General features: G+C 43.3%; 1 protein-coding gene across 1 annotated transcript in view; it reads left to right on the forward strand.

Annotated features, from left to right (window-relative positions):
• Positions 1-14846, forward strand: part of LOC138282376 (cytochrome P450 2J5-like) — a 377554-nt gene that overhangs the window by 141596 nt on the left and 221112 nt on the right. The window contains exon 5 of the mRNA XM_069219857.1: positions 6924-7100. Within this exon, the coding sequence (XP_069075958.1) occupies positions 6924-7100 (177 nt within the window). The remainder of the gene's footprint in view (positions 1-6923; positions 7101-14846) is intronic.

Here is a 14846-nt window from a genome sequence, read left to right on the forward strand (position 1 = left end):
CAACTGATATTATACAGTCTGTACTCCCCCCTTGTGCCTGCTGTGCTACCCTCAAGCACCCATCTGTCTCTGGGTAGGCCTCCGCCAATATGTGGGCCATTACGGGGTCAGGATCAACTGGCACCCCTCCCTCATTGGGAGGATGTCCCAGATGGCCCTCTGCGATCTTCAGGGCCCAGCGTCTCAGGTCCTCCTACCACTTTCTGCAGTGGGTGCTCCGCCGGCTATGGACCCCCAGGGTCCGCACTTGCTTGGTGATGGCTCTCCATAACACCTTTTTTTGATGGGCGCTGACCTGCATGGGAGACACAGACAAAAGGAGATATTCATGTAGAATTACAGTACACTTACAGCAGTGGCCTACACACAGCATGCACACCACATGCTCATACAGAGTCCACAATACGCCATTATCATTCATACAACACAACCCGAGCAGTCAATCATGCCATGTTTCTATTCTTGCACTTTCGCCGTAAAACACCACCCAAGCTGAAAAGTATACCACATTGTAATGACCTGCTTATCTGGGGCCCCATACAACTGTCCATAGAGGGGTATGACCCCTTTGGCCAGTTTCGACAGTTCCTCCGTGGTGACGGCTAGGGCCCTATCTCCTGCAGGACGTGCCATTATGGCTTCCAGATACAGAACAAAGCACCTCACGCAGTGGAGGTCTTGTTTGCTCGAGTGTCAGGAGTCAAGTGAGCTGGGCTATAGAAAATGGCAGTCATGGCCGCCGCGGTCATGACCGTCGCCACTAGCGGTGATCATCATTGGCCCAAGTTTCCCATTGAGATCAGCGTTAACGATTCCGATCGCCGACCTCCATGCCGGCGTAATTAGATCACTTCCATCTGTCCTCTGCATGCAAGACAGCGGCTGCCATTTTACTTATTTTTAAGTTTTCTATGTCATCCTAGTTCGTCATAGCATTAATTTAATCACTAGTTGCTGTATGTACGATATCAACTCGTGTACTCACTAGTGATTGTGTCATCTTCCAAAATATCTGATGTATAATCTTTTCAATGTGTGGACGTTTGATAACTGTATCTGACTTAGAGACAAGTTTACTATGTCTAACTTCCACATCTGTACATACTCCTTGTGACAAGTATAGCAATGGAATTGACAGCCAGGATGTCACAGTTGTTTAGTTTGTGAATAACTGTTACCCTGTGTCAGGTTTCAAATACCTTACATGACCTGTCCTGTTTTCCACTTCTATGATGTACTTTAGTAAGGACAGTCTAACAGATGTCCTGAAATGTGGTCTATTCCATGCCTAGATACCGTCCAATGGGGAGTTTGAGAAATGCACCAGTCTACCGGCCCATACCATGGAAGAAAGACCTTGCTACCATGGAAGAAAGCCACATAATACAGACGTATTGTCTGAACTGTCAGACCATCAGTGAACTGTGCACCCAGTTGGAGCCAGATCTCCTGCAAGCCATACGTAATCCACTTGCCATCCAACCAACAGTACAGTGTTATCTGTCCTGCATTGCCTCGCCTCAGGATCTTTTTAGATGACAAGGGGACTGGCCCAGGAATGTCACAGCCGATGTTCAGTTTTGTGTTACAGGATGTACTGGATGCCTTACTCAAGTACTTGAGCAGCTACAACAGGTTCCCAAAATGTGCTGATCTGTACACTGTGAAGTCAGCCCTTTGTGACATAGCACACGTTTCACATGTTATAGGGGCCATTGATGGCACCCACCTTGCTTTAGTTCCTCCCAGGGCCAATAAGCAAGTCTACAGGAACAGGAAGAATTACTATTCAATCAATGTGCAGGTGGTGTGTCTTGCCGACTAATACATATCACATGTGACAGCAAAGTTTCAGGGATCTGTACATGATTCTTACATCTCGAGGAACAGCAGTGTCCCACAAATGATGTCGCAACTACTGAGAAAGAGGGCTTGGCTCATTGGTGAGTGTACTACTGTCTATTTCCAATGTCTATGCTACTTCACTTCACAGTCAGCTCTATGCCTCTCATAGTTCCCTAATGATATGTGCCTTTGTGCGCAAAGGTGTCTCTGGCTACCCCAACCTGCCCTGGCTCCTGACACCTGGAGGTACCCTACATAAGATGGGGAGGACAGTTACAATGAGGCTCACGGCCGAACGAGGCGTGTCATCGAAAGGACATTTGGGCTACTGAAAGCAAGATTCAGATGCCTACATGTGTCCGGTAGTGCCCTACAGTACAGATCACAGAAGGTCTGCTAAATCATTGTAGCATGTTGTATGCTACACAATGTTGCCCTGAGAAGACACATTCCACTTTTGGATGAGGAGGATGGGGCTGGGCCAGTGGCTCAGGCTGATGACTCTGGAACTGACGAGGAGGCAGATGAGGAGGATGCAGCTGACTCTAGGATTGAGTTGATTCAGTCATTCTTCTACTGAATGGCAGGTACGTGTGGTCTAAATAAATGGGACCTCTAACTCCATCTGCCTATTGGCACTGTCCCTCCTTTCGTCCAGCATCAGGGTATATGAGTTCACAACATCCACCTGTCTGTGTTAAGCATTTTGATGGGGTGCTGAATTACCACCAGGGGAGGTCTAACTTCTATACTGCCAACACTATTTGGTACTTGCTGTTGGCATGACTTCAGTATAGGGTTCCCTATGTTGCATGGTTTCAAGACTGCAGTTTGGATGTGTATGGTCTGGCCCAATCCTATCCCATGACAGTCAGCTACACATCCACACTGTTCCCAAAACTGATGTCTGGTAGTACCTACCTGTTTTATATATTGCAAGATAGGTGTTCTGTGGGTGATGTTAACTATGAGGAATGGTACTTTCACTCTGCATGTGTGTGACCTGCAGACCTACCTTGAAGATATGTGGTGACCTCCCCACTGCAGCATGGTTCTGGTGGATTGCATTATGTCCTGTATGTGTATTGGATGGAGAACATGGGAGACATAATTGAAGCTTTACCCTATCTTGTTCTATCTTCATGGTCAGATGTGTGGTTACACTCTGCTTTCTGACACAACTGTTGTCACCCTTGGCATAGGATTACAGTACAGGAAGGATGTCATGACCATCCGGCTGGACATTCCTGACACAACTGTCCATCTGTAAGACTTATTGACCCCTACATGTGCATTTAAAATTCCATCTTTCACATTGAATGGTATTGGTGACAATGATGACATGTACGCCATAACTGTGCTAAAATGTGTTTATTGTGATTCATCGTGCATTTGCTGAGGAGTGAGGTTGTGTGGTTTGAAAGCATCAGAGTAGGTGGCCCAGCTGTCGGGTTCACAGGTCCAGTCTCCAAAAGCCAAGGGGAAATGGAGTTTTTGAAGTGGACAGTCAACTGGGTCTCAGTGGCACACAAGGGATAATGTTCAGGAGAGTGTTCACTACCTGGTGGTGTTTTTGGTCTTGGGCTCAGGTCCTGCAGGATGCCTGGATGGACGACCGTGTGTACATGGGGGATCCTCAGCTACAGGGACAGAGGTGCTCATAGACTGTGTCCTCTGGCTGGGCCTCCATTACAGTACCTGATGGCAGAGGTGTTGATTTGTCTACTGGTAGGGGCCTGCTGGTGGGTGGAGGATGCACACAGGATGCTGGTAAGTTCTGTGAATACCCCACAAATGGAGGTCATGGTGGCATTGTGTGCCTGTCTCTGCTGCATGGCCTCCTGGTTGTAGTCCCTCTGCAGCCTCTGGTTCTCCTGCAAGGTTGTCAGTATTTGACCCATCCTGGCCTGGGATTGCTGGTATGCTCCCAGGACTCTGGAGATGGCCTCCTGGCCAGTGGTGGCCCATTGGAACCGCATCCCTTGACCCACAGTTGCCCTCCCACTGCCCCTTGCCCCCTGTGCCTGTGACACTGGCAAAGTGTGCCCACTCCCTCTGACACCAGAACCTTAATCATCTTGGATGTTAGGGGTCGACTCAGGTCCCTGTACTATGGGTCACTCTATTGATTGATGTTTCCTTGGGACACAGGTTTGTGGAGGAGGGGTTTCCTGTCTTGTAGTAACCACAGAGGTGGGGGACTCAGATGTGGACAGGGTGAGGCTGGTAGTGGTGGACTGACAAGTCATCCCAGCTGGGCCAGGTGAGGCATCCCCTTACAGGCATCCACAGTTGTAGTCCTCAATTAGACCTACTTCCAGGAGCTGACTGTCTGTCTCTGGTATCCTCTGCTGGGTGGCAGTAGTAGGGATACCTGTGGATAGAGAGGATGTGTGTTACATTGTTAAAATGTACTTGTTGTTCACATGGCTGTTTGCAATCATATCCTTGACATGCTTTCCAATGATTGCAATGACAGCTGCTTGACCACTGGCAATGTATAAGGGCTGATGGATAATGCTGTGTATGCCTGCAGTATAGAAGGTTGGTGTAATCAATACTGTCATTGACATGTACCAGTGAGCAGTCCAAGTATCCTGTAGGTGAACGGGGTGAGATAATATTCCATGAAGGAGTCCTAATGTGGAGTGGAATTAGCAGTCCTACAAGGGCAGGGAGTGTTGCCTTGTGGTATCTTGTAGTACTTGCTACAGTGGGACATATCCATGCACTCGGTGGGCCTGTGTGGGATTAGTGGTAGTAGGGAGGTGTGGCATGCAAGGGAGGGTATTGGGTTCAAGGTGGATTGGTACCCGTAAGGGTGCTGTGAGGGGGTGTAAGGGTGGTGGGGGTTCATGCTGTGCAGGAGTACATGGAGTCCGGGGTGTGTTTTTGACTTACCAGAGTCCAGTTCTCCTGGTATTCCAGTCAGGCCCTCTGGGTGCAGGATGGCCAAGACCTTCTCCTCCCACGATGTTAACTTTGGGAGGGAGGTGAGGGTCCACCGCCAGTCTTGTTGATGGCTATCTGGTGTCTTGCCGCCATGGACCTGACCTTTCCCCGTAAGTTGTTCCACCTCTTCCTGAGGTCCTCCATTGTGCGTGGATGGTTTCCCTCTGAGTTCACCCTGTTGAAGATCCTCTGCCATAACCCAGTTTTCAAGGCTATGAATGTATGCTGGACCTGTGCACCAAACAGTTGTGGCTCCACTCTGACAACTTTGTCTACCATGACCCTCAGCTCCTCGTCTGTGAATTGTGTGTGTTTTTCCATTGTGACATGGCGGATGCGGTGTGGGTGGTTGGGTGTGTAATGTGCAGAGGTGCAAGGTTTGCTGTTTGGTGAGGTGGGGTTGTGTGGTTCGGTGTGTTTGTGGTGGTTGTGTGCATTGGCGATTAATTCAAGCATTCCATCCATCACGTTGTTGTTTTTGCATTTGCAACCAATTTTGCTGCACTGCGTTGCACTGGGGGGGGACAGCACAGAGCCATTTTAACTTAGATTGGTCTACCTCATCATCCCCTGAACTGGTGCTCTAATGACTATACCTTGTGTGTTGCACAGCCTCACACCATTGTGCTGAGGTTAGTGTGTACTGTCTAGCATACGATTTGTACTGGAAACATACACTTACACTACTAAATATTTTCCTCTGTTAACACCTGCTTTAGAGAGGTGTTAATATTTTATACAAATTATGGTCTAGCTATGTTAGTAGATCAGGCTGTGCATCAAAACCTATGGATGTATGTGCTTATCCACCAAAGTAACACCCCAGTAATGCCTCCCTTGAGTCAAAGCAGTGCAAAACAGTGCAAATCGCCTTGTGATCTTAGAAAATATTACCATTACAGCACAAAATAACTTTTGTGCTGGAATGTAAATATCAATGATTCACTGGGCATCAATGCTGCAAAGCCTTAGTAAGTCTGGGCCATAGGGTTTTTAATGAACAGTACTTCTAAATGTGTTTTTTTAAGATTTTTCAGCTCCTAAAGTGAAAGAGATCAACAGGTTCTTTATGGTAGTTGTATACAATTCTCTCAAAAGCATATGTAAGTTCCACTCTGTACAGATATTGCTGTATCTGACCTTAACACATTTTAGTTCTTGTGATCATTTTTCTACGGTTTTAGATTTTATGGTTGAGAACAGAAGCTGCAAATCTTGTCTTTACAATTTTCATAGTTCATAAAGATACAAAGACAAGTGACAAACGGTTGGTAAATGGCACATGGTGACAAGTTCACGCAAATACCACAGTCTAATTTTCTTCTAGTGAGAATGATTACCGCATTATCTTTAATGTTCGAAATATTGTCATAAAACTTAGTGCAATCATATTCATGTAACCTGCATTTTAAGTGAGGGCCATATCTTACAAGTATGGAATAAAGGTTTCTTGCAGAGGAAAACACGTGTCTAAACTTATGGGGTAAATTCAACTAATGTCTCAATAATCATAGAAAAAAAGTGATGGTTTGGGTTGCTAGTGTTCCGGTTCATTGAGGCGTGGCTTGGCAGGTTAGGCTGGTTTCTTCCTACTGGAGCAGACTCAAGACTAATTTGTAAATGACTGGGTCCAAACTGAGTTAGCATTATGTGTAATATAATGATGCGCTTGGATGCAGCCATGAGTCATTATCAGTGGCTGGGATTATTTCAAGCATTCCATTTATCACTTTTTTGCATACTTCAGTGCAACATCATAAGTGTGATAGGTATGCAAAGACATGTGCCCCATGCTCACTTTGCCACTGGAATGTCCTATTGGAGCAGGGTCAAGAATGATTTGCATATTGTTGGGTCCAAATAGAGGTGGCATGGTTTGCAAAATAACAATGGGTTGAGATGTGGCACGACTAATTATTAGTGACTAAGATTAATTCAAGCATTTCATCCATCACTTTTTTGTATGCTTCAACAATCATAGAAGTGGTGCAGAGTAGTTCATATCCTCTTTTACAAACTGGTGGTCGGACTGCCAGGAATGTGGCAAACTCATAATAGGGCCCTTAGTTCTCAGCAAGAAATAGTTGTATTTCATTTTTAACATGATTTGCTCTCTATCCTCATAGCTGTATGATTCTTTACCATGGTTGATGCGCCGCCTTCCTGGGCCCCACAAGAATGTATTCAAGGAGTATAGACAAGTTTCAGATTTTGTAAAAGAGGAAATTGAAATTCATCGTGAAAACTGGACACCTGATGAACCACAAGACCTCATTGACTTCTATTTGGCTGAGTTATCGAAGGTCAGTATAAATTTTGCATAACATTTTTTGTGTCTATTTTTTATTTTTGTATTTGTTTTGAAAATTTCTGCAAAATCCCTGAATGCTTTATTGGAGATATGGGAAAAATGCTCAGGTGTGACAATCTAGGAGATAATACCCACAAACTCAGAATATGGTTCAATGTGAAAAAGGCACTTTTACACAGGCTTGCAGGTGTGTGCAATGAGCCACTTTTCAGAATGGAATCTTCTCTCTTACCTACCAACTCAGAATGTTGAAAGCATACAGAGGTCTACTACGACTCTGGGTGCTGTTCTCTGGTGTCATTAAGGTAGAGTTTACCAATTTGCAAAGTTAGAGTTTTGGGTCCCATTATTGGTGCTTTCTAAATGGAACAGCTGAGAAAAAATAGATGGACTCGCACAAATGTATGCGCGTGTAGTGGTCTCTCATTCTTGCAGGTAGCTTGCCACCTTGAGTGTACAGATACCTTTTTTCCTGTCAAGTGCAACTGCATTTTATGTATTTTAAGGGGGAGTAGGGGAAGGAGTTTGTTCATCCAAGATGAAACAAGTTATACAAGCAAATGCATATTTGCATCACAGTTATGCAGGTGGAAGGTTCTACTTGGTGGGTTACATGTATAAGTAAACGTTACACGCTGGATTATGCTTTGATATATACAAATGTCATAGATTTTCTGGAGTACTCCTGGCATTCCTTGCACATACTCAGAACTTCAAGAGACCATCCAGTATAGTTGTAAAAGCATTTTTAATGTAGCACATTATAAAACTTTCCTTCATAATGGATACTATGCATATCTGTTCAGAGATTTTGTCTAAGCGTGAGTAAGAATACCAGGATGAACTGAGTAACAAACATTTGTTTTTAAACAAAAACATTTCAAGGTAAAACCTAAATACGTAGAGAGTTGAACTAATAAAAATAAAAACATTGGCACAAGCTTGAAAGAAAATTGAATTAGGCACCTCTTGAAAGAATTGCACACAGAAAATGTGCTGATTAACAATGTCATGAAGGAGTTTTGAAAGCAGATCGTCTTACCAGTAGTGATGTTGTGTATTAAGGTATATAGTGACTGGGGAGAATCTTCATATTGGACCTTGAGCTCTGTCAATTGATGTGAGACTAAACCAGTTTAAACTTGTGTAAACCTTGTATCCCAAAAACCTTGGGCCTTATTCATAAAAGTAAACTCACAATTTTGGGTAATTCTGCGATTGTTTGTTATTCATAAAGGTATTTTACTAATAGTATCGATACCACTGCGGAGTCTCTACACATAAAAAGATAGCAGAGTCCTATCTTTTTATGTGCGGACACTCCGCAGTTGTACAGATACTACTAGTAAAATACCTCTGAATAGCAAACAATTGTAAAGTTACACTAAGGTGTAAGTTTACCTTAGTGAATCAGGCCCCTGGTATCTCACTCTCAGATATTGGATTAGGCAACAAGATTGTAATGCTTTTGTGGTTGACGTTGTTATCCTTTTCCTTGTACTCATTACAGATCTTTCCCACATACTCTCCCTACAACTCTTCCACCTATTGGATCACTCTGAAGCTCAGAGCTCAAATAACTAGCTGAGTCAGTGCTGCCGAAAGACGGGCTTTGGTAGGGTGCTGCCTCCTACGACCATAGAACCTTGCACCACTTCACCTCTTGGTGGATGGAATACATTTATGAGCAGCCTTTTGTGCTTCACTGTAGTAGCTGCTAGGCTAATGGATGCTTGATGAGTGATCTGATCCCCAGTCTTGTTTTTTGGGACAGCACCTATGTCTCTACCCTCAGCCATAGGGCAATGAGAAGAGAGCGGGGAGGTGGTGGCAATACTGGGCTGGGAGTTGGGCGTATTGTTACTGCGTCAGACTGTAATAAGTAAACTTACAAGGGAGATGTGAATATGCCGATGAACCTTTTGACTCGCTTCCTGTACCAATTCAAATCAATAACAACAATAATCAATAACATCAATATCAATAGGAGTCAGTATTTTCCACTAACTATGACCTTACAATTATGAATAACCACACCTTTATGTAAAAGTTAGAATGTTTATTTCCCTATATTAACAATGCTAATGTCACGTAACTTAATCTCAAAATCAAATGATAAAAATACAAAAACAATACTGGCTGTCCAAAGAGGCGAAAGAATCGCAGTCTAATCAAAGCTTGAGCTACTACCCATTCTAAGGTTACAGTACATATAAATAGCAAGAATAACTGTGCAGATGACATAACATACATTTAGAATCAGCAAAGAAAAGACATCAGCTGTTATTACCTGTAGCGACCTTCATCTGTGAGAACCCTAACTAACATCAGATAAGCATCGTATCTTTGGGCTTCCTGCAAAACAATTTAGTCAACACAAATTTGGAAAATATGGCTCTGTTAAAAAAGCGGTTGGTACCTGTAGGAAAGTACCATCTTGCCTGGCATGTTACCCCCATTTTTATTTGTGTGTCAGTTTGTTTTTGCCTGTCTCACTGGGATCCTGCTAGCCAGGACCCCAGTGCTCATAATTTGTGGCCTGAATGTGTTCCCTGTGTGGTGCCTAACTGTGTCACTGAGGCTCTGCTAACCAGAACCTCAGTGCTTATGCTCTCTCTGTCTTTAAAATTGTCACTACAGGATAGTAAGTCTTCTGACAAGGGTGGGGACAAAGATAAAAAACATTCTGAGTCATCATCATCAAAGAAACTTTATTCAATTGATTTTAAAAAGTCATTGTACATAAAAAACTATTTTCAAAGAGGAAAAAAAGGAATGCAAATAGTAAAATGCATATAAATATAAATATGAATACAGCCAGGTGAGAAAATAAAAGAAGTGGTAAAAGTTAGTAAACAATTTGGTTAAAACAGGTAAGGTAATCTCAAATACAACGCTTAAAAGTCTCACTCATTTGCCTCAAAGTATGATCTGGCCTTAATCACTGAACACAGGAATAAGGCTAATCCATTGCAAACCATAATAGACGGAAGGGATAAAAGATACAAAAAAGCTGGAAGACATTGTTTAAAATGCATTAATTTTAAAAGTGGTATCACAAACATTTTCCTAGGAGTTGAATAATATTTACAAAAGAGGAGTGTATGCATTGTATTTTGGTCAGAGACATTATCGCATGGGCATTTTTCCAGTTGTAGAGACCAGTCATTAATCAGGGGAAAGCTAACGAGGCGGTGAAAAGACTCTACTCTCAGACGCGTAAGAACCAACCGATGTCTTGGGTTCAAAACATTACATAAGTATGGTTCCATACCGTTCGTTTGCTGTATCATATGGTTTCTCCTGACACTATGTTTGTTTGCCTCCACATCCCATCTCAATTCGGCCAGGTGGGTGAGGCAAGTGTTTTTCAGATCTTTCCTGGAAATTGTTTTCAATTCATCTGGGGTAAAATAAAGCTCAGGGTGGCCTAATTTAATAAGAAAATTCTTTATATAATTTAACCATGGGATTTTATGCGAGAAAGTAAGTGCTAGTGCATCTGCTATGATAGCCCTATTCAGCCTCGCAGGGTCAGAGGTCCATACTTTATGCCAAAGTAAAATTGGTTGAATACGAATGAGATCTATAAGGTATGTTACTCCCATTTCTGAATGACATACTAATGTTAACGTTGATTGCGGGATGCTTAGGACTGCTTTCAGGAAAGCGTTTTCAGTCAACTGTAGGGTAGTACAGTCCTGGTAACCCCAAAGTCCTGCCCCATACAGCGCTACTGAAACGCATTTCACATTGTAAAGAGTCATCATATCTTTAGGAATTGCTCTCCCCACCCTTTTAGAAAAGTTTTTTATCACCATAACGGTTTTTGTGAATAGCAGTTTTCTCGCTTTTATGGCTTGTACCCATGTGCCTTTGTCATCGAACACAATGCCTAAATACGAGAATGTTCCTGTGTCGACTAGCTTTGCGCCTTTTAAATCAATATGACAATTCTTTGTGCGACTTCTGGAGTATGTCATAGAGAAGGTTTTAGTGTGATTAATTTTAAGACCTAAGGCATCCATGCAATTATCAAAGGTTGTTACTAGTCTTTGCAAAGCGACTGGGGTGCGGGCCATTAAAACAGCGTCATCCGCATACAGGAGCGCCGGGATCTTCCGAAAGTCTACTTGTGGGTGATCCCCACAGACAAGTCCCCTCTAGGCTATTAATGTATAAAGCAAACAGTAGGGGAGATAACACACAGCCTTGGCGCACCCCTCGTTCAATGGGAAAAAGGTGAGGTGCATTCCCCCTGACGCCCATAGCGAACCTTAGCGTTTGCTCCAGCGTACAATTCCCTGATAAAGTGGACTATGGTAGTGTCAACCCCCATGTCCAACAAGATAGGCCACAATTTTGAATGCACCACACAGTCGAATGCTGAGGTTAGATCGACAAATGCAAGGTATAGGGCTCCGGGATTGGCCCTTGTCTATTTGCCAAGTATGATCTCTAGGTTAAGAGCCTGTTTCGTTGTCCCTATACCAGCCCTAACCCCGTATTGCAGATCAGAGAGGATATGATTTTCCTCTGTCCAGTCCTGTAATCTATTTAAAATGATACGTCCCGCAATCTTTGCAAGTGTGTCGAGCAATGAAATAGGACGATAACATGCGGGATTATGGCGATCTCCCTTTTTATAGATTGGAATGATTATAGACTCAGCCCAGGTCGAGATGAAAGTAGTTGAACAGCAGGCGCGTAGCACCTGCGTCAATAGGGGACCCCAAAGAGGCACATTAGATTTATAGATGTCAACTGGAACTCCATCTGGGCCTGGGGCTTTTCCGCTTTTACTTGCATTGATAGCGTCAATAACCTTGGTTAGAGTAAATGGTGAAATGATGGCATGAGAGTCTAATTTAGGGAGATTTGTTTCCAATGCCAAATTTTCTGAAGAGTATATGGCAGAAAAGAAGGCAAACCACTTCTTCCGTGATGGCAATTTCAATTTTTGGTATTTCTTCATCACATAGGAGCGGGGAGTCCACAATTTTCCAGAACTTGACATTATCATTCCGGAGGCTTGCATCGTGGAGGGATTGCCATGCCTCATTTTTTAAGTTCTGTTTTCTTTTCTTTATGGCGTTTTTATATTTCTTCCTCTTTAGACTTAATTGGCGTTTGTCTGGGTTTTGTAGGTGTAAATGGCATTTTAGATTCTTACGGGCTTGTGTACATTCAGCATTAAACCAGCTTTTGTCCTCCTTTGATCTCGATTTGCTAAAACTTGCCTTAAGAGACTGTTTTATACCAGCCGTAATTGCGGTAAAGGCCCCAATACAATCTCGTGGACTCATATTATCTGCGAGGCAAGTATTACATTCTTTAAAGTAATTAGTCACTAATCGTTTCATGAAACCTGTGGGTTCAATGTTTGACCACCGGATGGTATACCCGTTTCTTGCTCCCAGTTCAATATTTTCTACTATCTCTTCCATTTCCCTGTGTATGAGAGCATGTTGGGGAAATGTAAGGCCTACGGTTTAGGGGTATGGTTGCTAAATATGATATCTTGAATGTCATAATCAAGTACATAAGGGAGAAGGTTATTGGAAAGTAAAATAAAATCAATTGTCGTGTTGGCATGCCTACCGTTAAAAGTGGGTTTCAGTTGTGGTCTACCATGGGTCAGGCTATTGCACAGGATGAGGTCAAGGCTAAATAAAACTTCATTCAACATATTGCCTGAATTATTGTGTATGAAGTGTAATGAATCATCTTCGCCATCAGGAGCATAAGGGCAGTAGTCATTAGTCGATCGAGGACACAAATATATGTTAAAATCGCCTCCCCACACAATATAGGACTGTTTTTTTGAAGAATCACATGCTCGATCTATGTCATCCTGGAGGAGGTTAAGTACTGATCGGAGATCTTGCAGAGGTACATTATTATAAAAATTGATGACCACCAATTGTGCAATATTTTTTAAGTCACATGTAACCACTTGATAAAACATATTAGATGTTAAAGCAATGTCCTTGATTATATCACACTTGTTAGATATAAAAGTACACAAACCACCCTTAGCCCTGCCCCGTGCAGAGGGAACGGCAGGAGCATGTAATGTCCTATAGCCATTTATGTGAATCGGGTTCACAGACCAGGTCTCTTGAAGACACACCCAAGGAAAACGCTGGATATATTCTAACCAGACCTCATTCTCCACCTTAGATCGGAGGCCAGCCACATTCCAAAATAAAAATGAGAAAAGGTCTTTACGCATTGTTTTAACCTGGCCCACAGGGGACTTATCAATTGCCTGAGTTTTCCCTGGGATAATATTGCTTTCTATACGTACGAGAGGAGACAGTGCACGGGTAGAGATTTTTTTTGGCAGGGCTCTTGAAAACAGTTCATCTTTGGCAGAGTGTCTAAAAAAAGGTTCCATGTCCAATCGTTCTTCTCCAGGGTCTACTGTCGAATTGTCAGCACCCAGATGGGTGAGGTCTGGTTTTTCTGTAGGGTTCTTGAGCCTGCAAGGTTCCTTATCAGATAATAGTCAATCTGTATCTTCCATGCTGAGCCCCCAAAATCTGTTCGCAGTAGAAATTGTGTATTGCGACTCAGGCCTGGTTCTTTGGTCCTCAAGACGAAGGCCAGGACCATCATGGCCTTTATTATTCGTATAGAAAAAACCCAAGGGAAGCAGGGCAACGCCATGGTCGGTATTCTGATGTGGGCTTAGATTTCTTAAGATGTCTTCAACCAGCGTAGGGGCTTTAAATGAAAGAACTACGCAGTCACCCCTAAATATTTTATGGTTTCTACCCACCCATTTCGCCCTTCTAACCATCTTAATGTCTTCAAAAAGTTTATTTGTCAGACCAGGTTTCAGATGGGTTGCAATCCAATTCAGGGCCTTGTTCCTCAAAGCTACCCATGTATCCCCCTGTGCTCCAGATAGAGTGGGAACGTTGGCAAGAACTGCCACATAGGGGGTTGCCGCAGGCGGGAGGTCAAGTATATCTCTCCCTGTTAAAGGGGCGCCCTGGTAAACTTTAGGAATGGTTGCGTGTTCCCCACTTTTTAGCGCCATTTTGTGGAATTGGGCATTACCAATTCTATCAGGTGAGACACAAGGGTCAACTTGTCTTTGGGTAATCTGAGGAGTGGGTGGTTGGGTCTGATGCATTAGAGGGGTGCTAGCATTAAGATCAGTATCACAAGGCTGCCGTGTAATTGAGGCTAATGGGTTTATTCGTTGTGGATTCAATGTTTTAAGCAAATAGTCAATTTTTCCTTCCAGTTGCGTTAGGCGTTCCATTACTTGATCAAAACGTGAGGTAACTAATTTTTCTAAAGCGGTCATTGGCTCTGCAGCACTAGTTTTCTCTTTCGCTGTATGGTGTTTATTCTTATGATCAGGTTTTCCGTTTTGAGGGCTAGTTTGAGCATTTTGGATGAATGTGTTAGATTGGGCTTTCGAAGAGCCAAATTTAACATTAACAGGCGGCTCTTGTTTGGGGGCTATGTCCTTCCTTGCTAGTTGAGGTTTCCTCTTGCGTTTTGGTGAGGGAGTATGGTCATCACCATCTGAAATAAAATCAGTTGTGTCTTGAATACAACCATTTATGTTTTTAGTCTGGGTTCCACTTTCAAAAGGCTTTGCCGAGTACTCAGGAGTTGTTGTTAGTGGGGGGGGATTAATGGGTACTAATGGCCTATTCTGGGTAAGTATTTTTCCCTCGACATTGGTAATCTGTTTGTCGATTTCCCCCATAGCTCC

Source organism: Pleurodeles waltl, chromosome 2_2 (assembly GCF_031143425.1).
Source record: "Pleurodeles waltl isolate 20211129_DDA chromosome 2_2, aPleWal1.hap1.20221129, whole genome shotgun sequence".
NCBI classification, from domain to species: Eukaryota; Metazoa; Chordata; class Amphibia; order Caudata; family Salamandridae; genus Pleurodeles; species Pleurodeles waltl.